This window comes from Phacochoerus africanus, chromosome 6 (assembly GCF_016906955.1).
Source record: "Phacochoerus africanus isolate WHEZ1 chromosome 6, ROS_Pafr_v1, whole genome shotgun sequence".
In the NCBI taxonomy this organism is placed as follows: domain Eukaryota; kingdom Metazoa; phylum Chordata; class Mammalia; order Artiodactyla; family Suidae; genus Phacochoerus; species Phacochoerus africanus.
In genome coordinates this window covers 42,416,659-42,443,968 of record NC_062549.1, presented here as the reverse complement: position 1 = coordinate 42,443,968, position 27,310 = coordinate 42,416,659, and the positions used below count along the sequence as shown (strand labels likewise).

At 42.5% G+C, this 27,310-nt stretch overlaps 1 protein-coding gene across 1 annotated transcript in view; it reads right to left on the bottom strand.

The window, feature by feature from the left end:
* Nucleotides 1–27,310, bottom strand: part of CDH17 (cadherin 17) — a 70,281-nt gene that overhangs the window by 4,287 nt on the left and 38,684 nt on the right. Inside the window, 8 exon segments of the mRNA XM_047782851.1 lie at nt 84–197; nt 334–450; nt 3,563–3,802; nt 7,218–7,348; nt 10,380–10,624; nt 19,976–20,204; nt 22,514–22,704; nt 24,660–24,736. Of these exon segments, the coding sequence (XP_047638807.1) occupies nt 84–197; nt 334–450; nt 3,563–3,802; nt 7,218–7,348; nt 10,380–10,624; nt 19,976–20,204; nt 22,514–22,704; nt 24,660–24,736 (1,344 nt within the window).

The following is a 27,310-nucleotide window of genomic DNA, read 5'->3' as shown; positions in this document are numbered from 1 at the left end:
AGCCCATGAGGACAAACCCTGAGGTGAGCTCATGCTTCTGAGGCTCAGGACAGAAATCCTTGAGTCTGAGAAATCACACTCACCGATGACCAAAAAGGTGGTGAGGAGTATCCCCACTGCCATGCCCACCGTGGGTATCCCAGGGAGGTGTTCTGCTGGCTGGAAACATCTTTCCTCCACACACGTGCAGAAAGTAACTGAAAAACAGAACCGTGTTTGATAGAATAAATTTTCAGGTGAACAGCTGCAGAATCCCATACCAAAGACCAGAATGCTCACAGGGGACCCATACCGCCAGATGTTATCCCAAGCTGCCTACAGCAAAATGCACACCTGGTAAATAGACAGTCCCTTCCAAGGGTGGCCGGCCACCATCATTGATGCGGATCGGGATGTGGTAAACTTTCTCCTCAAAGTTGGTGTGCTTGGTGGAGAGGCTAGCATGAGTTCCTATTGGAAGAGGGAAAAAAAGGAATGACCTGAGAACACAGCTGCAGCCTGCTAGATGAGCGAGAATAAAGCTCATCTCTGCATCATATACTAGAGCTGACTGAGAAATGGTTAGATAAGGGTTAAACTTATCAAAGCATCACCACTCCACCTGCACCCTCCATAATGACAAAAAGGGTGCTACAGCATCCTTCAAGTTCTCGATTCATGACTTTCTCTGTAGAAATGAATATTAAAATACAGTCGACTGTCATTGCTCCTGGTAGTTATGTTCCATGAAGTTGCTGCAAACACTGTATTAGAAAGAGAAAAAAAATAATTGAAGAAGTAATTGCTAACTTCTTTCCAAATTTGATGAAAACTCTTAATCCTCACATCCAAGAAGATTAGCAAGTCTCAGGAAAAAGAAAAATGAACAAAATCACACCACAACGCATAATACTCAAATTGCTTAAAACTGTGAAAAAGAGGAGTTCCTGCTGTGGTGCAATGGGATTGGCAGCATCTCTGCAGCGCCTGGACAGGACACAGGTTCAATCCCCACCCAGCGATCCCCACCCAGCGATCCCTGCCCAGCACAGTGGGTTAAAAGGACCCGAAGTTACCACAGCTGTGTAAGTCAACAGTAGCTTGGATCTGATCCCTGGTCTGGGAACACCATATGTGGTGGGATGGCCAAAAAAAAACTAGTGAAAAAGAAAATCATAAAGGCATTCAGAGAAAAAAAGACACATTGACATTACACTCAAGGGACCAAAGAAGTAACAATACTACCCAGAACACAGTGGAGAAATATCTTTAAAGTACTGAAAGGAGAAAGCCTCAATAAATTTAAAAGTATTTCAGTCAAATGTACTCTGCTCACTGTGGAATTAAATTAGACATCAGTTACCAGGAAGGTGTGGGAAATCCCCACATACATGGGCACTAAATAGCACACTTCTAAATAACCCATGGGTTACAGGAGAAATCTAAAGGGAAATTAGAAATCTAAAGGGAAATCTAAAGGAAAGTATTTTGAACTGAATGAAAACAAAAACACAATACATCAAACTTTATGGAGTACAGCTAACATGACACGAAGAGATAAATTTATAGCACCCAACACCCTATGTTAACAAAGAAAAAGTTCTCATTTTCCTCAGCTTCCACCTTAATAGAAGTAGAACAAGAATGGAGTTCCCTGGTGGCCTAGTGGTTAAGTACCCGGCATTATCACTGCTGTGGCTTGGGTCACTGCTCTGGCGCAGGTTCAGTCCCTGGCCTGGGAACTTCCCCATGCCACAGGCACAAAAAAGAAAAAAAAAGTAGAAGAATAATAAATTAAATACAATATAAGAAGAATATAGGTATTCATTGCAGCACCATATGCAATAGCCAAGACATGGAAACAACCTAAGTGTCCATTGACAGAGGAGTAGATAAAGAAGATGTGGTACATATACACAATGGAATATTACTCGGCCGTTAAAAGGAAAGAAATAATGACATTTCAGCAACATGGATGGACCTAGAAATTATCATGCTAAGCAAAGTCAGTCAGATAGTGAGACAACAACATCAAATGCTATCACTTACATGTGGAATCTAAAAAAAGGACACAATGAACTCCTTTGCAGAACAGATACTAACTCACAGGCTTTGAAAAACTTACGGTTTCCAAATGAGACAGGTTGGGGAGTAGGGGGATGCATTGGGGGGTTGGGGATGGAAATGCTATAAAATTGGGTTGTGATGATCATTGTACACCTACAAATGTAATTGAGTAATTTTAAAAATTCTATAAAAATAAAAAATAATTTTAAAAAAGAATAAAGGAAATACAAACCAAAAAATAGAGAAATCAGTGAAACCAAAAGCTGGTTCTTTGAAAATACATCAATAAAATTAATAAGCTCTACACAGATTGATCAAGACAAAAACAAGTAAAATTTTTGAATGTCAGAATGAAGTGATATAACTACATGTTCTGCAGGTATTAAGAGAATAATAAAATAATAATATGAATAACTTTGTGCTAATAAATTAGACAAATCAAATGAACTAGACGAATTATTTGAAAGATACAAACTAGTAAGCTCAGCCAAAAAGAAATCTATAACCTGAATAGCCCTCCACCTATTAAAGAAACTGAATTTGTAGTTGAGACTTCCTACAAAGAAAACTTCAGACCCAGATGGCTTCACTGTGAATTCTATCAAACTTTAAGGAATAAATAAAAAAAAATTAATATAAAACTCTTCCAGATAACTGAAGAGGTAGAACACTTCTGAACTCATTCTATGAGGCCCGCACTACTCTGATACCAAAATCAGACAAAGACATTACAAGAAAAGAAAAATACAAACCAGTGTCCTTTATGGATATAGATAGAAAAATCCTTAAAATTTTAGCAAATCAATCCAACCACATACAAAAATGTTAACATTTCACCACCATGTAGAATTCATCCCAGGAAAAGAAGACTAGTTTAAGATACAAAATTTGACTTATATACTCCAATGAAAAAACAAACAAAACAAGTGCATAACTGTGTCATTTTATCAAACAAAATTCTTGAAAATGCAAACTAATCTATAGTGACAGAAAGCAGCTCCATCAGCAGTTACCTGTGGTGGGGGTGGGGGGCGATGAGCAGAGTGGGGTGAAAAATAAGGATTCTACCAGAGCATGAAAAAATTTTTGGGGGTGCTGGAAATGTTCATATTTTGACTGTGCTGATGGCTTCAATGATGTATACATATATTTTTATAAAATTGTATGCTATAAATAAATTGTATGCTATGAATTGTATGCTAATTATATTTCAGTAAAGCTGCTTTTAAAAAATCATATGAATGCTGTTCTCAGCTGCTATTGGAAATTTTGCAAATGCTGCTCAGATTGCCCAACTATTCATACACTAAGGGGGATGCTGTGTGTTAACAATTTTTCCTTCCTCCAAGCCTGGAGGCTTTCAACCCTCTGGAGAGCTTCCCCGTGCAAGTAGCCACAGCATGAATTTCCTTCCTGGAGCAGGGAGGAAAGCTCTGTGTTGAGTGTTGTGCACACCAAGACGAATAAAAACCCATCACCCATCATTGTTTTTCTCGATATACTTCTGACAACCCACCATTGATTTTGGAAACTTCCCAGTCCTTTTGCAAGATTTCGCTGCCAAGGGAAAAGGTAAAGTGTGGACCCCGAAGTAGCTGCTGATCATCATCAGTGGCCTCGAAGATGAGACTTCCAGGTTCTTGGGGGGGATAACAGAAGAACAAGCCAGTGTACTCCTTGACCAGCCGAGGGGGGTTGTCATTCACATCCGTGAGAGCCAGGTGGAAATTCGCAGTGGAGCTCAAGGAGGAGCCACCTAAGGAATTGAGTCATTGAAACATGGTATCAGCTCTCATTCACCTCACAAGAAGAAGGGATATTTCCTTTTTCTTCTATTATTTACACGATTTTATGTTTTATTTTAAATATTAAAATATCCAATCAACCTCAAATCTACTTTTGTGCATGGTGTGATATACGCCAATTTTATTAATATTTCCAAAACCCAACTTATTACATCAATAAGTTGGAATAATAATGGAATAAACAATGGAATAATAATCCATTCTTTCCCCACTACTTTGTTTTTATTTATTTTATATTTAATTGAACTGTAGTTGATTTACGATGTGTTAGTTTCAGGTGCACAGCAAAGTGATTCAATTATATATATATACATATATATTATTTTTCAGATTCTTTCCCCACATACATTGTTACAAAATATTGAGTAAAGTTCCCTGTGTTATACAGTAGGTCCTTGTTGTTAATCTACCCATTTCCTAGAGTAATGAAAATAAAAACAAACATAAATAAACAAATGAGACCTAATTAAACTTAAAAGCTCTTGCACAGCCAAGGATACTATAAACAAAATGAAAAGACAACCTACAGAATGGGAGAAATATTTGCAAATGTTGAAACTGACCATGGATGAATCTCCAAAATATACAAACAGGTCATACAGCTCAATATTAAAAGAACAAACAACCCAATCCAAAAGTGGGCGGAAAATCTGAATAGACGATTTCCAAAGAGGGAGTTCTCGTCGTGGCACAGGGGAAATGAATCCAACTAGGAACCATGAGGTTGCAGGTTCATCCCTGGCCTCAATCAGTGGGTTAAGGATCCAGTGTTGCCATGAGCTGTGGTATAGGTCACAGACATGGCTCAGATCTGGCGTTGCTGTGGCTGTGGTGTGAGCCAGTAGCAACAGCTCTGATTGGATCCCTAGTCCTGGAACCTACGTATGCGGCAGGTGCAGCCCTGAAAAGACAAAAAATAAAAAATAAAAAATAAAAAAAGAAGACATCCATATGGCCAAAAGACACATAAAGAAGATACTTCCTTTTCTTTAAAAAAAATTACATTTCAAACATTATAAATCAACTATACTTCAATTAAAAAATAAAAATAAAAAATTATATTTCAGACATAGTTTCACTTTCTGGTTAAAAAGTCTGGATAATAATAATAACTAAGAACTACATGCTAATATTTTATACACATTACTTCAGAGCAATTCACATACATTTACAGATGAGCAGACTGAGGCTCAGAGAAGTCGTGTGACTTGCCCAAGGCCAAACAGCAGTAGAGAGTCTTCTAACCCAGGAGGTCTGACTCTAAAACCCACACCTTCAACTGTTCCTTAACACTGACTTGGGCATGTTCATTAAGTTTCTAAGCCTCGTTGCTTCAGTTGTAAAACATGTGACTTTATGAGTATCCAGCATGTAGTGTTCTTAGAAAAGTGTACAAAGCTACACAAATCTTATTTGCTGTGGTATCGTGGTAAAAAGCTTGACCTTTGTAGACTAAACAATTGGTAGCTGTGTGATCACAGGCTTAATTTAATTTCTTAGTGTCTTGGTTTCTTCATACATCAAATACAGTCAATAATAATAACCTACCCCATGGTGTTATATGAGGTGCTGAGAACAGGCCCGTCAGTACAATGTAAACATGGACTGTTCTCATTTTCCCTGCTGTTTCTATGATTTCTGACTTCAACCTGCTTCAATTCCAGTAAACCCTGTTTGCCTGTTTTTTTTGTAGCTGTCTCCCATGTCCCTGACCACACTTAACCAAAGGAGAAAAAGCCACCCTGTTCTTGACGTCATTTCATTGACGAGCATCCTTTCGGGGCCAACAACTGCAAACACCGCAGGGTTTTGAACCCTGATTTTGGTTCATGCAACTTCTAAAATGTGGAAGGCCCTGAGGACACATCCAAAGTGAAGTGCAGACCCCACGGGACAGCATATTGTAGCAGAAGGCGCAGCATAAAGGCTCAGCCAGAAACTGCCTGCTGATTACATCATGAGCTCTTAAATCAAGAGTTAAATGTATGGAGTGTGAGAGCAGAATGTGCTAGAGGCACATGAACTAGCAACAAGAGAGAGAGCCAGTCCCTGGCCCACCTCAGCGAGGCCTGTCCACTCATCCACAACCATTCAGAATCAGGCACACAGCTCTGCATCTCTACCTTCATTGGTTTGACTTGACTGCAGTACTTTTGCCTTCATCTTTTCACACCCTGGGGCTATTTTTATGATTCCCATCTACTGGAATGATCTCCATTCCAGCTGCCAATCGTGGGCTTGGCATTTTGAAGTTTTCTTTTTTTGGTTGAAACTGTATTTATTGAGTCATAATTTTTTCAATTTTCTTTTCTTTCTTTCTTTCTTTTTTTTGATAAGCCAGGCAGATATATTTACACCTATTTAATTAGAGGCTCTAACCAGCATAAGATCAACAGCATCCCAACTCTAAGCTGGAAAATTCCATTTAAATACAAAGAAACTCAATGTTTTACTCTCCAGCCTTATCACTGGTAAGCATACTATTCCTGAGAGCTTATTTTTATAGATTATATAAAGATGATTCAAACATCCTTGGATTACCAACATAATAAATCTTTCCTTTCAAAAGTTCACTCTATTTCATCAAAACAGATATCCAGGGCCACTCAAATCTACTGAATCCATCTGCAAGGTGAATTCCTGTCTGTATTGAACAAGCTCCCAAGTGACTGTGGCACAGGTAAAGTTGAGAACATTGCATAAAACATTTTCTGTTTCAGGAGTTATTGTCATGGCCCAGCAGAAATGAGTCCAACTAGGAACCGTGAGGTTGCAGGTTCGATCCCTGGCCTCCCTCAGTGGGTTAAGGATCCAGCATTGCCGTGAGCTGTGGTGTAGGTCACAGAGGCGGCTCGGATCTGGCATTGCTGTGCCTGTGGCATAGGCCAGTAGCTGTAGCTCCAGTTAGATCCCTAGCCTGGGAACCTCCATATGCCGCCAGTGTGGCTCTAAAAAGCAAAAAAAAAAAAAAAAAGTTTCAAAAGGATGTGTCCTCAGTCACTGCAGTTTAAGGTAAGGATCTAGGTCTGCAGGGCAGTGGCTTGACCCTATTCCCAGGAAAAACCCACAACACTTGGAAGAAGGTGGGTGGTTCGTGAGGACACAGGGGCTTCCTCAAAGCTGTAACCCCTACAGGAAACCACAGAGGGAACACAAGAGGCAGTTCCTCACCTTGAACAAAACCAAAAAGGTGTGAGCACTTCCCTCCATTTTTGTACTCATTCTTCCACATAAGATACGCTGGCAATTTGACCCAGTGTAGTTTCCCACCCATCTCACATTTCTTGCCACTTCTATTGATTAATCCCCTAATCATTCATGTTGCCTTTTACTTATTTAATATATTTTTTGGTTTTTTTGGCTCACCTACTTCCGTTGCCACCACTTGAACTTGATACAGACTTTCAGCTTCCCTGTCCAGTGGAGCCACACTGAAGATCTCGCCAGTGACGGAGTCAATTCTAAGCCAACCTCTCTTGTCGCCTCTCAGTGAATAACTTTATAAAGAGAAAAGAGCCCCCCAAAGCCCACATTACTCTGCATGAAAATGTGAAGATAGTTTATGCATCACTATTATATAAGTGCTATCCCTTGCATATTACTTGCAATGCTATTATATAAGTGCTATCCCTTGCATATTACTTGCAATGTATTTAAAGGAGCGTGATCTAATATTATTAATGCCTTATTTCCATACCATCAGCTTTCAAGAAGAGGATTTATTCAGCCTCACAAAGTGGTGGTTGTACTTGTTTTAATAGAAACTCTAGAAGAAAAAAGTTAAACTTTTGCGGCAAAGCATTTCAATTAAAACAACCTGGGAGTTCCCTGGTGGGGGCTAAGTGGATTAAGGTTCTGGCATTGTCACTGTTGTGGCACAGGTTCAGCCACTGGCCTGGGGAACATCCACATGCTAAGAGCTTGGCAAAAACAAAACAAAACATGAAACCTGAAAGTATCTTTGAAAATTGGTGAGCAAACAGCCCCTCTAAGAAAACTTAAATAACCCACGGTGGAAACATTGTATGAATGAGTGGATACTCAGAGGCTGCTGGCCTGCACTATGAATTCTTCCTTCAACAGACATCTATTGAAGGCTTTGCAAATGTCAAACTGGACCAAGAGACAGACAGAAAGACAGATAATTCCAATATAATGTGAAATACACTGGAAGGAGTCATGTGGAACTCCAAGTAAGTTCATGGGAATCAGAGAAGTCTTTCTGAAAGAGTAGATGTAAATTAAAGCAAGAAAAAGGAGGAGGCTTCAAACAGAAGGAATTGCATAAACTAACACACAGAGTCGAAGAGCCTAGGGTGTGGGGGTGTCAGACATTCCAGCAGTGGTGGGATAAAAATAGGATAGAGTGGAGGGCAAAAGATGAAGCCAGAGAGACTGGAAAGAGCTGGATCTTGGGAAGCAATGAGCAGCCAGGGAACGGTGGTGAGCCAGAAGGTGACCTAGTCATGTTTATGTTTTCAGTGGAATTCATTGGTAGATGTGTGAAAGATGAATTTGAGAGAGACAGGACTAGAACCACAGGAAAACCAATTGCTAGAGTCTTTTGGGAACAACGCATCATAGCCACAAGGATGTCTGTATCTTTGGATCAAAAAATCCCACCTTTGAAATTTTCTCCAAATAAAAACTATTAAATAGAAGTTAAAGGGAGTTCCTATTGTGGTTCAGTGGGTTAAGCATCTGACTAGTATCCATGAGGATGCAAGTTCGATCCCTGCCCTTGCTCGGTGGGTTAACAATCTGGCATTGCTGCAAGTTGCATAGGTTGCAAAGGTGGCTTGGCTCTGGTGTTGCTGTGGCTGTGGTGTAGGCCTGCAGCTGCAGCTCCAATTTGACCCCTAGCCTGGGAACTTCCATATGCCATAGGTGTGGCCCTAAAAGAAAAACAAAAAAAAAGGTAACAAAAAAATTTTATGGGAGTTCCGGTCATGGCTGGGTGGTTAACGAACTCAACTAGTATCCATGAGGATGCCGGTTCGATCCCTGGCCTTGCTCAGTGGGTTAAGGATCTGGCATTGCCTTGAGCTGTGGTGGGGGCCACAGATGCCGCTCGGATTTTGCATTGCTGTGGCTGTGGCGTAGGCCGGCAGCTGCAGCTCCAATTTGATTCCTAGCCTGGGAACCTCCACATGCCGTGGGTACAGCCCTAAAAAGACAAAAAAAAAAAAAAAAAAAAGCATACATTCAAAAAATTGTCTATAACACAAAAAATACACTGGAAATAACCTACATGTCCAGGAGTAAAATGATTTAAAAGTTATAATGTGTTAGTTCAAATTCATTTTTCCCAATGTTAGAATATTCTATATGCCAGTCACTATGTTCGGCTGTGTGTACAGGTGATGAATAAAAAATCATATGTCCTCAAGGTTTCTGAGTGAGACAGAAACCCTTTGGAGGGTTTTCAGAGAAGTCACATGATCTGATTTACTTTCCCGTATTTTAAATGCAGTGAATGGACTCAGGGAGGGATGGAGAGATGATAGTGGTGGCCTGGACCATCATGGAAGTGGTGAGAAGCGGGTGGATTCTGGATATATTTCAATGAAAGAATTTCTAATATTTGCTGATAGATTGAATCGAGATCCATTGGGTGCTAATGGAGTCTAAGTTTGTGGAGCATGAAGAAAGAGAGGAATTAAATTGGTCAGGCCAATAACTTTGGAGTCATCCTCAACTGACTTATCACTAGCATCTGAACGATTGATTATTCCTCATTCATGAAGTACTTTTATCATTCATCTCTTACAGGACACTTCCTTTCTCAGCTTTCTTCCCCATCTTCCTGCTCTTAATAGCACATATATGACAGCTTTTCCTAGATCCATCTGAGAAATGTTCTTAAGAGTCTTTGTTTTCCCCACTCATAAATTCAAAATTCTATTCACTTGTCTTTGACTCTAGATTTCCATTTTAAGTCATGCTGAAATATTTGTCATACCATGGCAGCAGGGCTAATGTTACACAAAAGAGGCAAAGATCTGGGTTCAGGGCCTATTCATGTGCTTATTAACTAGGTGATACTAAAGCTCTGGAATGAGTCTTGTTACCCTGGACCTGCTCTCTGCAGCACTGAGGAACCTATGCCTCCTCCATTGAGAAAATACCCTTCACCCTGTCAGGTGGCCAAGTCTGCCCAATAAGGGCTTTTGCTTTATTCTTCAGTCTAGAACCCCAGTCTGCCTTAGGTGCTAGAACCCTTCCCCAGACCCCTGCCCCTGTAATGGTCCAGACATAGAGCCTGGCTTTGGACAGCCCAGTCTCCCAACCCCACCTCCTGGACTCACCGGTCCCCAGCTGGGACCTGCTATAAGCCCACTGGAGTGGAATCTGACCTGCTTCCCACTTTCTGGAGGCTGGATTCGCATCAATGCCCCCCAGGGTGCTGGCACTTGCCTGAACCAAGGCCAAGTTCACCAAGTGTAAGCTTTTCTGGCCCTCCCAGCCCTTCCTCTTCCCCACTGGCCATGGTCAACGCTAGGCCTGCCCAGCACTGCTCTTCTCTACCTTATGTCCAGACCTTCCGGATCCTTGGCAGTCACGTTGCCCACTTTAGTGCCTTTGGCCACATCCTCACTGACTTTTGCTTGGAATACTTGTTGAGAAAATTGTGGTGTTTCATTCACATCTGTCACAATAAGCCTGAATGAGGCAAAAGAGCTGGCATTGTACTGCACACCAGACACCAGAGGCTCAGGATTTTCTGCTTGAAACACAATGTTGTGAACAGCTACTGTTTCGAAGTCAAGAGGCTGTGTAGAGAAAAAAAACAAGAAGGAAAATTAATTGGGGGATAATTAGCTCCCTTAAGATTCATTCCCTCTGTTCTTTAGAAACCCTCTTACAGAGCAGCAGTTCTTGATCCAGTGTCAGCAAAAACTTAGTTCACAGTACAACAGAGTTCTGGAAGTCTTTGCTGCAGGACTTGTCAGGACTTTTGATATGCTGCTGTGTGTTCTGACTCTCCTAGAAGAGGAAATCAATGCGGCATTCCTCAAACTTATTTAACCCTGGGATAATTCATTCATTCAACGGAAACTTACTGATTCTCTCAAGACAGTTCTCAGAAGACACTGGGAAATGCTTATATTAGAGATTTCCACACTGTATGGAAGATGATTTTCCAGGGATCTCAGGACTTTAACTTCAGAATAAGACTTTAAACTTATGGAGGTTGGGAGGGTTTAGCAGCACCAATCAAGAGATCAAGGATCTGCTCTGGTTCAAGCTATACTGAACCGGACCAGGAACGAAAATCAAGAAACCAATTTTGGTTTAGGTAGAGGAAGAATTTGACAGTGAGGGTTACCCAAGACAGAAAGAGTTGCTTCAGAAAACAATACATTCCCAAATTTTAAAGCTTACGAGAATAGGCTTAACCAACATGTGACAGGCTACCATAAAAGAACTTAAATATAATTTTAGCAATTGGGGGTTTGGGGTTTTTTGTTTTTTGTTTTTTGTTTTGTCTTTTTGCCTTTTCTAGGGTCACACCCACACCATATGGAGGTTCCCAGGCCAGGGTTCTAATTGGAGCTGTAGCCACCGGCCTACGCCAGAGCCACAGCAACGCAAGATCTGAGCTGCATCTGCAACCTACACCACAGTTCATGGCAACGCCAGATCCTTAACCCACTGAACAAGGCCAGGGATGGAACCAGCAACCTCATGGTTCCTCGTCGGATTCGCTAACCACCGAGCCGTGACAGGAACTCTTAACGACCATGAGCTCTCTGAGAATAGGAATTATCTTACATTCATCACTTCCCTGACACGCAGGACCCATAGTGTATCCACTAGGAAAGATAAAAATAAGCAGGTGTTGGCCCTTCTCAAGGCCTTCAGGGCTCCCATGAGAAAGAGATTCTGGAGAAAATCCCCACCCTCTAGTTACCCTCTCCTCTGTGAACATGCAAACCCACACAACATCACAGGCCAAGCTTTCATTCAAAAGAAAGTATGTTAGAAAGTGTGCTCAAATCAAAACTATATTGAGGTATCACTTCACACTAGTCAGAATGGCCATCATTAGTAAGTCTACAAATGTTGGAGAGGGAACCCTCCTACACTGTTGCTGGGAATGTAAATTGGTACAACCACTATGGAAAAGAGTATGGAGGTTCCTCAGAAAGCTAAACATAGAACTACCATATGATCCAGCAATCCCACTCCTGGGCATCTACCCAGACAAAACATTCATTGAAAAAGATATATGCACTCCTATGTTCATTGCAGCACTATTCACAATAGCCAAGGCATGGAAACAACCTAAATGTCTGATGACAGATGAATGGATTAAGAAGATGTGGTATATGGAGTTCCCGTCGTGGCGCAGTGGCTAATTAATCCGACGAGGAACCATGAGGTTTCGGGTTCGGTCCCTGCCCTTGCTCAGTGGGTTAACGATCCGGCGTTGCCATGAGCTGTGGTGTAGGTTGCAGACGCGGCTCGGATCCCGCGTTGCTGTGGCTCTGGCGTAGGCCGGCGGCTACAGCTCCGATTCGACCCCTAGCCTGGGAACCTCCATATGCCGCAGGAGCGGCCCAAAGAAATAGCAAAAAGACAAAAAAAAAAAAAAGATGTGGTATATATACACAGTGGAATACTACTCAGCCATGATAAAAGAACAAAATAACATGGAGGGAAACTAGAGACTCTCATACTAAGTGAAAGAACTCAGAAAGAGAAAGACAAATACCATATGATTTCACTTATATCTGAAATCTAATATACTCACAAATGAACCTATTTACATAAAAGAAACAAACTCATGGATGTGGAGAACAGACTTGTGGTTGCTGAAGGGGAGGGGAGGGAGTAGGAGGGGCTGGGAGTTTGGGGTTAGAGATGCAAACCATTGCATTTGGAGTGGATAAGCAATGAGATTCTGCTGTATAGCACAGGGAGCTATACCTGACCACTTGTGATGGAACATGATGGAGGATAATGTGAAAAAAAGAAGGCATATGGATGGGGAGTTCCCACTGTGGTACAGCAGAAACAAATCCGTAAGGATTCGGATCCAATCCCTGGCCTCGCTCAGTTGGCTGGGGCTCCAGCATTGCTGTGAGTGTTGTATAGATCACGGACGTGGTGTAGGTCACAGATGTGACTCAGATCAGCTGTGGGGTAGTCCAATAGCTGTCGTTCCCATTCGACCCCTAGCCTGGGAACTTCCATGTGCTGCAGGTGTGGCCCTAAAAAAATGTATATGGATGTATAGCTGGGTCACTTTGCTCAAAAGCAGAAATGGACTGAACATTGTAAATCAAGAATAATAAAAATTTTTTAAAATAAAATTTGATCAAAACCTGAAAAAAAAAGAAAGTTTGCTCATATGGAAGGCAAAGAATTGTGTGTGAAGACTCAAGGTCACTTGAGATAAAAAATAAGAATCAACTGACCTTTGTTAAAATACAGGATATAAAATTCTATAAGCCAAGCTGAGATATAAGGGAAAAGCAGCCACTGCCTGCAGGGAACGACCCTGTGATGACCTCTTGATCACTGTCACGTGGTCAGATCAGACTCCTCACCTGGCAGTAGTGGGGAGGTGTGTACAAGCTGAGGCATCTGACTCCCAGGAAACCACTCATCATCTCAAGGGATGAGGGCAGGGGTGTCAAGTTGAAAAAGCCAGGCAGACGGAGCAGGAAAGCAGCAACCCCCAGAGCAAGCCTGCCATGTGGGCAAAGGACCCAGCACTCTGTTCCTCATGGGTCCAGCCAAGCCCAGGCTCAGGCAGGCAGCACAGTGGTCTATGTGTGCAGGCAGAGGACTGCCCCTCCTTACCATCCATCAAGTCCTAAGTCCCCTCCCTGGCTTTCCCATCCCTTCGTGTGGCCACCACAGGCAAGGGGTAAAGAAATGACATGGTGTGTCTACAAATGAGGAGCAGCTTGTGTTATCTGAACAGAACATGTGAAGCTGAGAGTAGATGGAGGTGATGGAGGGGACTATGCACATCGAGTTAAGAAGTTGAGATTTTACTCTTGCTGAGCTGAGAGAGGCCATAAGCTCAAGACTGATGAGGTGGGATTTGTGGGCTTTTTTTTTTTTTTCTTTTTATGGCTGCACCTGTGGCATATGGTTCCCAGGCTAGGGGTTGAATCCAAGCTGCAACTATTAGCCTATACCACAGCCACAGCAATGCCAGATCGGAGCCACATTTGTGAGATCTATGCTGCAGCTTGCAGCAACATTGGATCCTTAACCCACCAAGTGAGGCCGGGGATGGAACCTGCATCCTCACAGACACTATGTCAGGTTCTTAACCCACTGAGACACAAGAAAGTGTGATTTAGAAAGTTAACTCTGGGAGCAGCCATGGAGGGATAGACTTGAATTAATCCAGACCTGGGCAGGAACACCAGTCAGGAGAAGGTGCCAATGCTCTTTAAACACTGAAGAGAAGAACTAGCATGCCATCAGTCTGCTGAAGTTTCACACCAGGAAAAACAGTGAACCAAATCTTCCAGGGAAAAAATTAGAAGTGGGAAGATACTAAATTAGCAAATGATAATCAGCAGAGCTTAAACAAGGACAAGCCTTGTCAAACCGCGTGTACTCTTTCATGACACGGGAATCTGCCTGCAAAGCCAAGTCTAGAGACCCTCACGGCCTCTTGGGATTATCTGGGGCCCATTTGAGGAATTTATTCACGTTTACACTACAATCCCCCTTCTGCGCACAAGTGCTTGAAAGGTCAAACCCCATGATGTAGATTCAACCTGGAAGCAGAGAGAAAGTGCTGAAGGAAAGAGGTTGAGACTGGGGCTATTTAAGCTGTTCACCAATCATCCGTGATGAGAAAAAATAGCACATGTGTTTTCCATTTGATCTGGCTGGTCAAAAATAGGTCATGTTGAAGATCCTGTTGTGGCTTAGTGGGTTAAGAACCCAACATAGTGTCCGTGTGGATGCGGGTTCAATCCTTGACCTCGATCAGTGGGTTAAGGATCCCATGTTGCAGCAAGCTGCAGCATAGATTTCAGATGCAGCTCAGATCTGATGTTGCTGTGGCTGTGGCATAGGCTGCAGCTGCAGCTCGGATTCAACCCCTAGACTGGGAACTTTCATAGGCTGTGGGTGTGGCATTCAAAAAAACTTAAAGCCAAAACAAACCCCTGAATTGCAAGAAAGGGGGTCCCAGGAGAGTTACTGCAGAGTCAGTCAGGGCTCAGAGAAATAGCCTTCCTGCCCCCTGACACCTGATTAGTCCCAAGGGTATGATAATCTATCACACAGACCAGAGCTTGGGGTAGAAGTAAACTTACAGAGAACAGTGTTTCTAAAACTTGTTCTAATCCTAAGCATCATTTGGGGCATGGGAAATAATAGAAAATATATATTTTAGTCTCCACCCCTGGTTCTGGGCTCCTAAATCCCTTGGGATTTCCTGGGTGATAGGAGCACCTTTTGTGCTAATGAGGTGACTCTCGGTGGAGCCCTTGGGTGGCTTCAGGACAGGAGCTGGTTACTGGAAGAGGTGAGTCATGATTAGAAGCTTGAATCTCCCCAGGAAGGGGAGAGGAGGCGGAGATGGAGTTAGGGATCAACCCTGTCAACATGATAAAGCCTCAATAAAGATCCCTAAAGTGAGGGGTCCAGCGAGCATCTGGGTTAGTGAACACCCATGTGCCGGGAAAGTGACACACATCCCAACTTCCAGGGACAGAAGCTCTTATTCCCGGGACCCTCCCACACCTCACCCTATGTATCTCTTGATCATACCCATTGATCATACCTGTATTTATTTATTTATTTGTCTTTTAGCCTTTTCTAGGGCCACTCCCGCAGCATATGGAGGTTCCCAGGCTAGGGGTTAATTGGAGCTGTAGCCGCTGGCCTACACCAGAGCCACAGCAATGCCAGATCCAAGCCACGTCTGCCACCTACACCACAGCTCATGGCAACGCTGGATCCTTAACCCACTGAGCAAGGCCAGGGATCGAACCTGCAACCTCATGGTTCCTCATCAGATTCGTTACCCACTGAGCCATGACAGGAACTCCGTCATACCCGTTTTTGTATAAAAAATTGGTAAGTGTGTTTCCCTGAGCTCTCTGAGCTGTTCTAGCAAATGATCGAACCCAAGGAAGAGGTGCATGAGAACCTTATATACAATCAGGTGACAACCTGGGGCTTGCAACTGGCTTCTGGAGTCCTTGAGGGACAGAGCCCTATACCCGTGGGACATGATGCTCGGAGAGAGAGGTAGACAGTGTCAGAATTGAGTTAAAGTGTAGGACCTCAGGCTGGGGTTGGAGATTTGCTTGATGTGAGGAAAACCCACACATCTGGTGTCAAAAGTAAAGTGTGGTGGTAACGCAAGAGTAAAGGAGAAACACTTTGCAGGGCATTTGCTAAAATTACTGATTTCCAGGCCATCCTGCAGAGAGGCTGAGTCAGCAGTCCCTACCTGACACCATTGGACGCTTGGAATCAGGCAAGTTTGGCTCCCTTGGCAAGAGGAGAAAGCACATCTGTCCACAGACAGAATCCTGGCTTCTGCCCTCCCTCTGATGAGTCAGAATTCAGATAATGCTGGACATTTATTACTTTTACTGCTACCTGCTAGGGGCCGCGTGAAGGGCTATACATGCATTTTTTTCCAAGTGCTGTGGCTTTTTTATTACTTTTTGTTATTTATTTTCATTTTTTTAGGTTTTCAAGAGTTTTACTTATCTATTTATTTATTTAATATATGTATTTTCATACTAAATTCTCCAACCTTCTTCTCAAGAAGGTGCTGCTACCATTTCACCTATTTTTCAGATCAGAAAACTGAGGTCTGAGGGGTTACAGCATTTGGTCAAGATTGCAAAGCTAGTAAATGGCAATGGCTAAGCCCCCCAGTAGAAATCGTTTCCTGAGGGAAGCCAGAAGCCTGGGGTCAAGTTCCTAGCTCTGCCATCCCTTGGGGACCTGACTATACCTTGTGGGTCTGAACCTCATCTGTATGGCGGGGCTTATTTCTGCCTCCTTCAGAGTGAGAAGCTAAAGAGCATGTGCAGAAGAGCCTCACGAAGGGAAAGGGGCTTCAGTTGTGGGGTACACGATGCTGGGTGAATTTTACTTGCCATTAACACATTTTTAATTCAGGTACTGATAGAATTGCGATTGAGTAACTTGGTTTCTGGACTAAAAGCACAGACATCAGAAACAAAAATACCACCTCAAATTAAAAAAATTTCTGCACAGTAAAGGAAATAATTGGGAGCGTGGAAAGGCAACCTCTGGGAGGGGAGAAATGACCCTTCTGCTCTGTGGGTGGGAAGGTAAAATGGTGTGGTTGCTATGCAAAACAGTACAGGGTCTTCTCAAAAATTTCAAACTAGAACTACTATATGATCCAGCAGTCCTTCTTCTGGGTATTTATCCAAAAGAACTAAAAACAGAACATTTGTTTCCATCTTCCCTGCACAATAGTCAAGGGATGGACACAAGATAAATGTCCATCAAGAGATAAATGTGATGTATACACACAATGGAAAATTAAGTGGCCTTAAAAAAAGGAAGCAATCCTGTCACATGCTATGACATGGGAGACCCTTGAGGACATTATGCTAAGTGAAATACGCCAACCACAGAGAGACAAACATTGCACAATTGCACTTAATATGCAGGACCTAGAGTTGTCAAACTTAACAGAAAGAGCAAGCAGAATGCTGCTGCCAGGAGCTGGAGGGGGAGGAGATGGGGAGTTGCATGTTTTCTCAGGCAAGACGAAAATGTGTAGAGACCTGATGTACAACAGTGTATGTGCAGTTAACTATCCTGTGCTGTTCACTTAAAATTTTAAGAGGGTATGTTTTCTGTGTTTTTTACAATTTTTTAAAACGTTAGTTTCAAGACATAAAAATGATAAACACAAAGAGCTCCCACTCTTGTGGCTCAGTGGAAATGAACCTGACTAGTACCCATGAGGATGCGGGTTTGATCCCCAGCCTCACTCAGTGGGTTAAGGATCTGGTGTTGCCAAGAGCTGTGGTGTAGGTCACAGATGCGGCTCAGATCTCACGTTGCTGTGGCTGTGGCATAGGTGGGCAGCTACAGATAAGATTTGACCCCTAGCCTGGGAATTTTCATATGCCACTGGATTGCCCCCCCCAAAAAAAAAAATTAGCACAAAAAGGTGCATGTCATGTGTGATCATTTGATCACTCATAGAATAAATATTGTGAATATTACAAATGTCAGGAAATAAAAAGAGTTTACATTGGGATTTAAAACTTTACAAAATGATTAGCGCAATGGTTCTGAAGCAATGGATGGCTTAATAGGGAGGGAATTAGTAAGGCTAAGCCATACCCAAGGAACCACATAACAGGATCTAATTTATTTAGAATACTAAAAACTGAATACAGGCATCTGTCATAGTGAATACACACATCCTAAGGGCAGTTGGCTAACATCTGGTGTATCCTAATCAAGAATCCATATAGACATAGAGGACAAACTTGCCATTGCCAAGGGGGAGGGAGTTGGGGAGGGATGGACTGGGAAGCTGGGGTTAGCACATGTAAGCTGTCATACATGAAAGGGATAAGCAACAAGATCCTACTGTATAGCATAAGGACTATATTCAATGTCCTATGATAAACTGTAATGGAAAAGAATGTATATATATATATATGAGTGTATATATATCTATATGCATAACTGAATATGTTAAAGAGTGTATATATTGTATAACTGAATTACTTTGCTACACAGCAGAAATCAATACAACACTGTCAATCGACAATACTTCAATTAAAAAAAATTTTTTTTAAAAGAATCCACACCTCAGGATGGTTTTCATTGCGCTAGAAAGTTTGTTACTAGCAAAGTGATCTTATAAAGAGGATTTGCAATATTAGTGATATTCAAGACATGCAGTTTGGTTAAACATATAGTATATCTCTTGGCATTCAAATGAACAAAAGTATAGCATCTGGGCAGTCCTGCAGATTATACCCTTCAGAATTCCAGACTCTAGTCCTGTCCTGTCTATTCTGTCTACCATCACCTTTTTGTGGTCAGACAAGTCCTCTTACTAGAGTACTAGTGATTACAGTGACTAAGGGACAGACAGCTGGAACATCACAAGCCTTAAGCACAAGCTGGATGATGGTTTTTGTCCCTGCCTCTTAATAACTGTATATGGGACAGAATCCAATTACTTACTCAATCAACCAGTAATTACTGAAGCGCCATGATGTATCAGGCAATATTCTGGACACTTGGAATATAACCACAAACAAAATGAGAATGTGATAAAGATTTTGGCCAGAAGTCTGCTGTATTGTGACAAACCTTCTTGTGTCAAGTGCACATGGGAGGATACTTATAAGTATCACCTACTGCTAACCATCAAGGCTACCAGCCTCTCCCTATGGGGCCCCATTAGCCACAAATGGTCAAATTTACTTAAGTTGGTTCACAGCAAGCCATCATGAAAAAATGTTGACATGTGGGAATCATTCATACTGAGGTGAATGATTTATCTTCTCTTAGATCCCTAGAGAGCTCTGTCCCTGGGGAAGGATGGGAGCGATCTACCCCACCTCCTGCAAAGGATCGTGAATGCTACCTGGACCACACACTCCCAACTGTGAAAAGTGGCTTTTCCTCTGGCTTCTTTGTCTCCTGTAGGGAGCCATGGATGGAGGGGGAAGTTATAATGGCACCTTTTTCGAGCAGCAGGCTCACACAGAATACTAATGCTGAGTTGGTCCACATACAAACCTCTTGGCTAAAACCCAGTGAGACCCTTTTCAGTGGTAAGTATATGGTCATAATGGTATCAGAATTCCAAAATTCTACCACCAGGGCTTCCTTTGGCACTAGCACTTTTCTCCCTGTGCTTTGATCCATTTTCTGTGAAATTATCCTATTTTGTCTTCATTTTTAGTCTCTACTTCAGCGTTCCTTATTCTGGTTCAAAACTTTCCCCCAGAGCCTTCTTTTGCAGCCTTCAGCACACTGTACTACAAACCTTCAGCCTTCAACGATATTTGCAGAGTCTCTATTGCTGTAACTCTGACCCTTTTAAATTCTCATTTTATTGTATGACATTGAAGGCTGCTTCCTATTGAGTCATCTGGTAAGCCATTTACATGCTCTAAAGCATAAATGAGGCTGCCATGGAGGAAAAGGTCAAGCCTCATGTGTACACCATGGGGGATGGGAGAAGACTGAGGGAAGGATGGGAAAACCTTCTGTAAAGCAGCAAGTACAATGGCAATCAAGATTTTGGCTCCAGACTTCCCAGACCTTACAAAGGAAGAGATGAAGCAAGAGGCAATGGACTTGGCAATTCCATAGAAGATGAAAGTAAGGGGTGGGCTGGGAAGAAGGCATGAAAGGATAAATTTGTCTATTAAAACATGTCTATTAAAGGATACCTACCTAAGAAGACATACAGATGGTAAAAAAAAAAAAAAAAAACACATGAAACGATGCTTAACATGACTAATTATTAGAGAAAAGCAAATCAAAACTACTATGAGGTACCACTTACACAAGCCAGAATGGCCATCATCAAAAAGTCTACAAACAATAAATGCTGGAGAAGGTGTGAAGAAAAGGGAACCCTCTTACATTGTTGGTGGGAATGTAAAATGGTGAAACCACTATGGAAAACAGTATGGAGATTCCTCAAAAAACTAAAAATAGAACTACCATACGATCCAGCAATCCCACTCCTAGACATATATCCAGAGAAAACTGTGTAACTCAAAAAGATACATGCACCCCTATGTTCATTGCAGCACTATTTACAATAGCCAAGACATGGAAGCAGCCTAAATGTCCATCAACAGAGGAACGGATAAAGAAGATGTGGTACATGGAGTTCCCGTCGTGGCGCAGTGGCTAATGAATCCGACTAGGAACCATGAGGTTGTGGGTTCAGTCCCTGCCCTCGCTCAGCGGGTTAAGGATCCGGCATTGCCGTGAGCTGTGGTGTAGGTTGCAGACACGGCTCGGATCCAGCGTTGCTGTGGCTCTGGCGTAGGCCGGTGGCTACAGCTCCGATTCGACCCCTAGCCTGGGAACCTCCATCTGCCGCAGGAGCTGCCCAAAGAATAGCAAAAAGACAAAAAAAAAAAAAAAAGAAGAAGAAGAAGAAGATGTGGTACATATGGAGAACAGACTTGCAGTTTACAAGGGGGAGGGAGCAGGATGTACAGGGAGTTTGGGGTTAGTAGATGCAGACTATTACATTTGGAGTGGATAAGCAATGAGAGTTTGCTGTATAGCACAGGGAACTATATCTAATCACTTGTGATGAAACACAATTGAGGATAACGTCAGAAAAAGAATACACACACACATATACATATACAGCATAAATTGAAAGAACATTATAAATCACTACAATAAAATTTTTTAAATAAAAAAATAAAGTCATAAAAAGATGTGGTACATATATACAAAGGAATATTACTCAGCTATAAAAAAATAATGAAATTAGGAGTTCCCTTTGTGGTGAAGAGGAAACGAATCCCACTAGCATCCATGAGGGTATGGGTTCGATCCCTGCCCTTGCTCAGTGGGTCAGGGATCCAGTGTTGCCATGAGCTGTGGTATAGGTTGCAGACACAGCTTGGATCTCATGTTGCTATGGCTGTGGTGTAGACCGGCAGCTGTAGCTCCGATTTGACCCCTAGCCTGGGAACTTCCAGATGCCACAGGTGTAACCCTTAAAAAAAAAAAAAAAAACAGCAAAAAAATAGAAATAATGCCATTTGCAACATGGATGGACCTAAAAACAACTGTCATTAAGTGAAGTTAGAGAGTGAAAGACAAACATCATATTAAATCACTTATATGTGGAATCTAAAAAAAAGGGGGGGGGATACAAATGAACTTATTTGCAGAACAGGAAAAGACTCAAGACTTTGAAAAACTTATTGTTACCAATGGGGACAGGTGGTGAGGGGAGGAGGGATGGACTGGGGCTTTGGGACTGGCATATGCACGCTGAAGTATATGGGATGATCGGCCAACAGGGACCTGCTGTATAGCAAGAGAACTCTAACCAGTATTCTGTGATAATCTACGTGGGCAAAGAATCTGAAAGAGAATGGATATGTGCATATGTGTGACTGAATCACTTTGTAGTACAGCAGAAATTATCACAAGCTTGTAAATTAACTATGCTTTAATAAAACTTAAAGATAAAAATAATGGAGACCTTCCACCATCATTATGAAAGAGGAGCCTATAGGTGGCCCATTGGAATAAAGGGTCTAGAGCCTAAAGGGCTCATAGGGTTCACCCAGTCATACATTTGCAAAGCGAAAAGAAAAGCCCTGAGCACTACCTCACCCCAGACTTAGCAAAAAAAATATAGATGACCTGGTTAAATCAGAATTAAAGATAAACAACCAGGAATTATTGCATGGGACATATCTATCCTGTATTTTATATATTTTTACTGACAATCCTACCTCCCTCTGCAAAGGCTACTCAGTCAGGTAGTGACAGACCCAAAACAAGAATCCTGATCTTCTGTCTTTTGGGAGGGCAGGCATGACCGAGAGTGCTCCAGGAGTTTATCACATGTCTACGAGGTCATTGCTAATATGTCACCTCTGCTTATAGGTCCTTGAATGGTCCTAAGTAAATTAATCTATGAAAAATTTTTTTACCTTTTAACCTTGACATAGCCAGCATTGGTTTGGGGATCTGTTTCAACCTCCAAACGTCCATCACTGTCTCCCTGCATAATCCGATACAGGATTTTAGAACTCCCAGTATGTGGTTCATCAGCATCAGTGGCCTGGATGGTTAAGATGATGGATCCAACAGCTGTATCTTCAGGGAGAGTTAGGTTTCCATACTGAAAAGGAAACAGGGGAAGAAAACAATGAGAATGTCCATTGTCATCAGGTTCAACTGTCAAAGGGCAAACCTGTCTCTTTGGTGTCAGAGTAGACACAGTCATAGCTTGCATCAGTACTTACCCAGCATGTTTTTCCTGTTGATGAGTAGGTTGCAGTTGATTTTGGCATCAGTCATACTTCTAGACTGATATCCATTGTACCAAGAAACACGACATCTCAGAGAGCTACTGATAGGACTCTAAAACAGATTCCTCCACCACATCCAACATGTTTTAAACTGCAATTATCATTATACTAGTGATGAGATAAATAACTACTACATATTGAGTACCCACCATGCGGGAGGCACTTTCCACACATTATTTTAATTCTTAAATCAATCAAGGAAGAGTGGTTAAGAGCCACTTTGGAGATAAATGGCCTGGTATGAACCCCAGGCTTGCTGTTTATTAGTTGGGTGACTTGAAATAAGTTCTTTAAGTCTCAGGTTCATCATCTGTCCATTGGCAATAATGATAAAAAATAATAACAACAACAATAATGATAGAACCTACTTCATGTTTGCTGTGGGGGTTTACAGAGATAACGCAGCTCAAGCCCTTGATTGCCTGGCATACAATAAGTGGTCACTAAAGATAAGCAACAAAACAAAACACCCTACTGAGTGTTATCATCTCCATTTGACAGAGGAGCAAAGGACTGGAGAGGTAAAATTCACCTGAGACCGCATAGCTAGTGAGTCACAGAACTGGGATTCAAACTCATGTTTGTCCAACATCAAAGCTGGCGCACTTAATCACTGGCCTAGACTATCTCCCACTCCTCCACTGAAAACCCCCAGATCATGTATCTTGGCATCATGATCATGAAGATGGTAACAGGCAGAGACCAGGAGAGGACCCCAGCAGTGAAAGATGTGGATTCGCTCTTTTTAGAGCCCAGTTTGCCTTTCCAAGCTCTGAGATTCCCAAAGCAGGACTTTTAGCCTCAACCTAAAGACACTGACTAGATGTAATGCAAGGAAACGGCGACATACAGAGAGGCTCAAATGCCCAAGAGAATGGAGACAGAGAATAAATAGGCTCTTAGTCTCATGCTTGTTTAACCTCAGTGCCTGCTACACATTATATTCCGTCACAACTTTTACCTCCCCAAACCCTCCCATAAATCAATTCCCTTTCTTTGTCACTGCCTTATTCCTATTTTGATTTATGAACATCATCACAAGGCTCTGGGCTGCCTCAACATTGATTTCAAACATAACAATCTAGTCGAAAGGGCTTCTCTCTCCTCCAGAATAAATAAAGAGACACAGCATTTTTAAGGGAAGCAATGATAAAACTACCCCAAGTGTAAAGCCCACATTAACAATAAGTAAACAGGAACCTGAATTCTTCTTGCTATACTCAACTGATCTTTTTCTCTCCTTTTCTTTTTGCCCAGTTCTAATTCTTGCAAATGTCTTGAGCACATTTGGGGGGCATAAACCAGAGATCAACTTTTTTTCTTCCCCCTTTCTCACATCTAATTATTGTCAAATGTGGTGAAGGTGCCAAAATTCCAAATTTTAAATTTTGATTAAAAATGTTTGTTTGAGACCTAGTAGTAATCTATTTGTTTTCTTAGTGGACACAAACTATATAATGACGAACTGCAAGCAGCCCTTCAGCTCTTTTCAATTTGACCAAGACTGTGGCGATAGCTTTTAAGCAGTCTTTGGAATAAATGAGCCGTTGGCAGACGTTTATAAACAGACAGTCCCATATGCTGTAACAATGAATGTTATTATTCCCTGAAGATTTCCACTGAAGATGATATCTGAGTTTGTTACCAGTGCATTGACTAAGATATTAAGTCTGGCCTTTTCCCTGACTGCTGTGCGTGTCTTTATTCCAGAAGTAGGAGTCAGGTAATAAGGACGAAGTAAAGAAAAAACAAGAAAACTACTCACATCTGATTTTTCAAAGATGGGGATCTGATCGTTGATATCAATAATGTTGATTTGCACATGGCAGAGGGTCTTGAAATCTGAAAAAGAGTCATACCACAAAAATCATACATTAAAACCAGAAACCTGGGAGTTCCAGTTGTGGCTCAGCAGGTTAAGAACCCAGCTAGTCTTCATGAGGATGTAGGTTCAATCCCTGGCCTCGTTCAGCGGGTTAAGTATCTGGCAATGCAGTGAGCTGTGGTGTAGATTGCAGACGCGACTCGGATCCTGCGTTGCTGTGGCTGTGGTGTAGGCCAGCTGCTGCAGCTCTAATTTGACACCTAGCCTGGGAACTTCCATATGCCACAGGTGTGGCCCTAAAAAGGCGGGGGGCTAGGGGAGGCAGAAGCTGAAAGAAAAACAACTGGCAAGTGAAATGACAGCCATAGCCGCAATTTTACTATCAACATGCAGCTTATGTGGTTAAGAGACTTCTCTGCCCCCACCTGTACCCATGAGCTGGTCACCAAGGGGAGGCTGAAGAAAACCTAGCATGAGGCTGCCCTGGGCTTCCCACTCCCTCTGCCTGCCCCTACTCCAGAAGGCCTGTTTCTTTTCTATGAAGAAGCCTCTTTTTCTGACTACTGAAACTTATTATGTTGGCCTCAAAGCCCAGCGCAAAACTGTCCTTCTAGAAAGCCTCTCTTGAGCACCCCAGCTCTCTGTCTTTCCTTCTCTGAACTCTGACAGCACTTACTGTCGTTTGTCTCCTCTGCCCCATGATGGGAAGGTCCAAGGGCAGGAGGAAGGGCACAATTAGCCCCCTTCAAAGGGCCTGACTGGAGTTCCCGTCGTGGCTCAGTGGTTGGCGAATCCGACTAGGAACCATGAGGTTGCGGGTTCGATCCCTGGCCTTGCTCAGTGGGTTAAGGATCTGGCGTTGCCATGAGCTGTGGTGTAGGTTGCAGACGCGGCTCGGATCCTGTGTTGCTGTGGCTCTGGTGTAGGCTAGCGGCTACAGCTCCAATTCGACCCCTAGCCTGGGAACCTCCATATGCCATGGGAGCAGCCCTAAAAGAGGCAAAAAGCCAAAAAAAAAAGGAGGGGCCTGGCTGCCCAGCCTACAGAGGCAGAGGTAGCTCATAGAACCATGCAGAATGCACACAGGTTTGGGTAAGTTTGACAACTCAAAGACCTAGTCAGAGACAGCAGGTTCAACTTAATATCCAGAATGAGAAACAGCATGATGGATTTTCTGTTGGGGCTGCCATTGTTCTAACCATGAGTACCATATTGTACAACAGCTAAGACTCTGGGCTCTGGAACCACACTCCTCAAATTCTGTCTCTGAGACAGGTTGGGGAGTGAGGGGATGGGCTGGGGGATTGGGATGGAAATGCTATAGAACTGGGTTGTGGAGTTCCCATTGCGGCTCAGTGGTTAACAAATCCGACTGGGAACCATGAGGTTGTGGGTTCGATCTCTGGCCTTGCTCAGTGGGTCAAGGATCCGGCGTTGCCGTGAGCTGTGGTGTAGGTCGCAGACATGGCTCGGATCCCATGTTGTTGTGGCTCTGGCGTAGGCCGGCGGCTACAGCTCTGATTAGACCCCAGCCTGGAAACCTTCATATGCCACTGGTGTGGCCCTAGAAGAGATAAAAAAAGACCAAAAACAAAAACAAAAAACAAACAAACAAAAAAACCTGGGTTGTGATGATCATGGTACACCTATAAATGTAGTAAAAATCATCATTGCAATATAAAAAATTAGGTAAAAACCAATAATAAAGTTTATTTTTCTTTGTGCAAAAAAAAATTAAAGTAATGCCTATTCACTGAAGAAAAACTGAAGATAAAAAAAGCATAAAGATAAAACAATCTAATCCCATTAAAATGTTTCAGTGTATTTCATCTTAAGCTTTGATATTTCAATGGAAATAAAATTAACTTTCTGCAAAAAAAATTCTGTCTCTGCTACTTATCAGGTGTGTGAGAGCTTGGGTGTGTCACTCAAGGTCTCTGTGTGATAGTTTGTCTATAAGATGTAGATAGAAACAGAGCCAAAGTTTTCCTCATAAAATAAATTACCAACACCCACAATGTACCAGGTGCTGTATTAAGTTCTTTGCTTCCTTAACTCATTTCATCTTTATTCTAACTCCATGGTGTAGGTACTATTATCATTCTCGTTTAGTTCTCAAAGGAGAAAGCTAAAGGACAGAGGTGTAGGTAACTTGAGCAAGGTCATACCACTAACTAGTGGTCAAACCAGAATTCAAATCCATGCTCTCCTTTGCCCTCTCTGTCCCCTCCCCCCGCCCCTTCATCCTGCTCTGTGCCCTGGGAGGCCAATGTAAGGAACCACATCAGTAGACATCCTGGCCCTCTGGGCACATCTGGGTTCTACCAGTGGGCGCACAGGCAGGAGATCTGAGGAAGGGCAGTTGGACCAGGGTCAGGGTCTAGTTCCCCACTGCCATCAGCCTCTTCTAGAGTCATAGGCTCAGTTGCTCCTTCAGGAAATATTCCTTTCCCTGACCCCTTTTCACCTCAGGGTAAGAAACAAAGTCCATTGTACTTCACATCTCCTGTTGGTTGCCCACAACACCCCCCACCCCAGCCTTTACAAAGAATTCCTTCTTTATCCTCTTTTTGGTTACTCCTTTTGAGGGA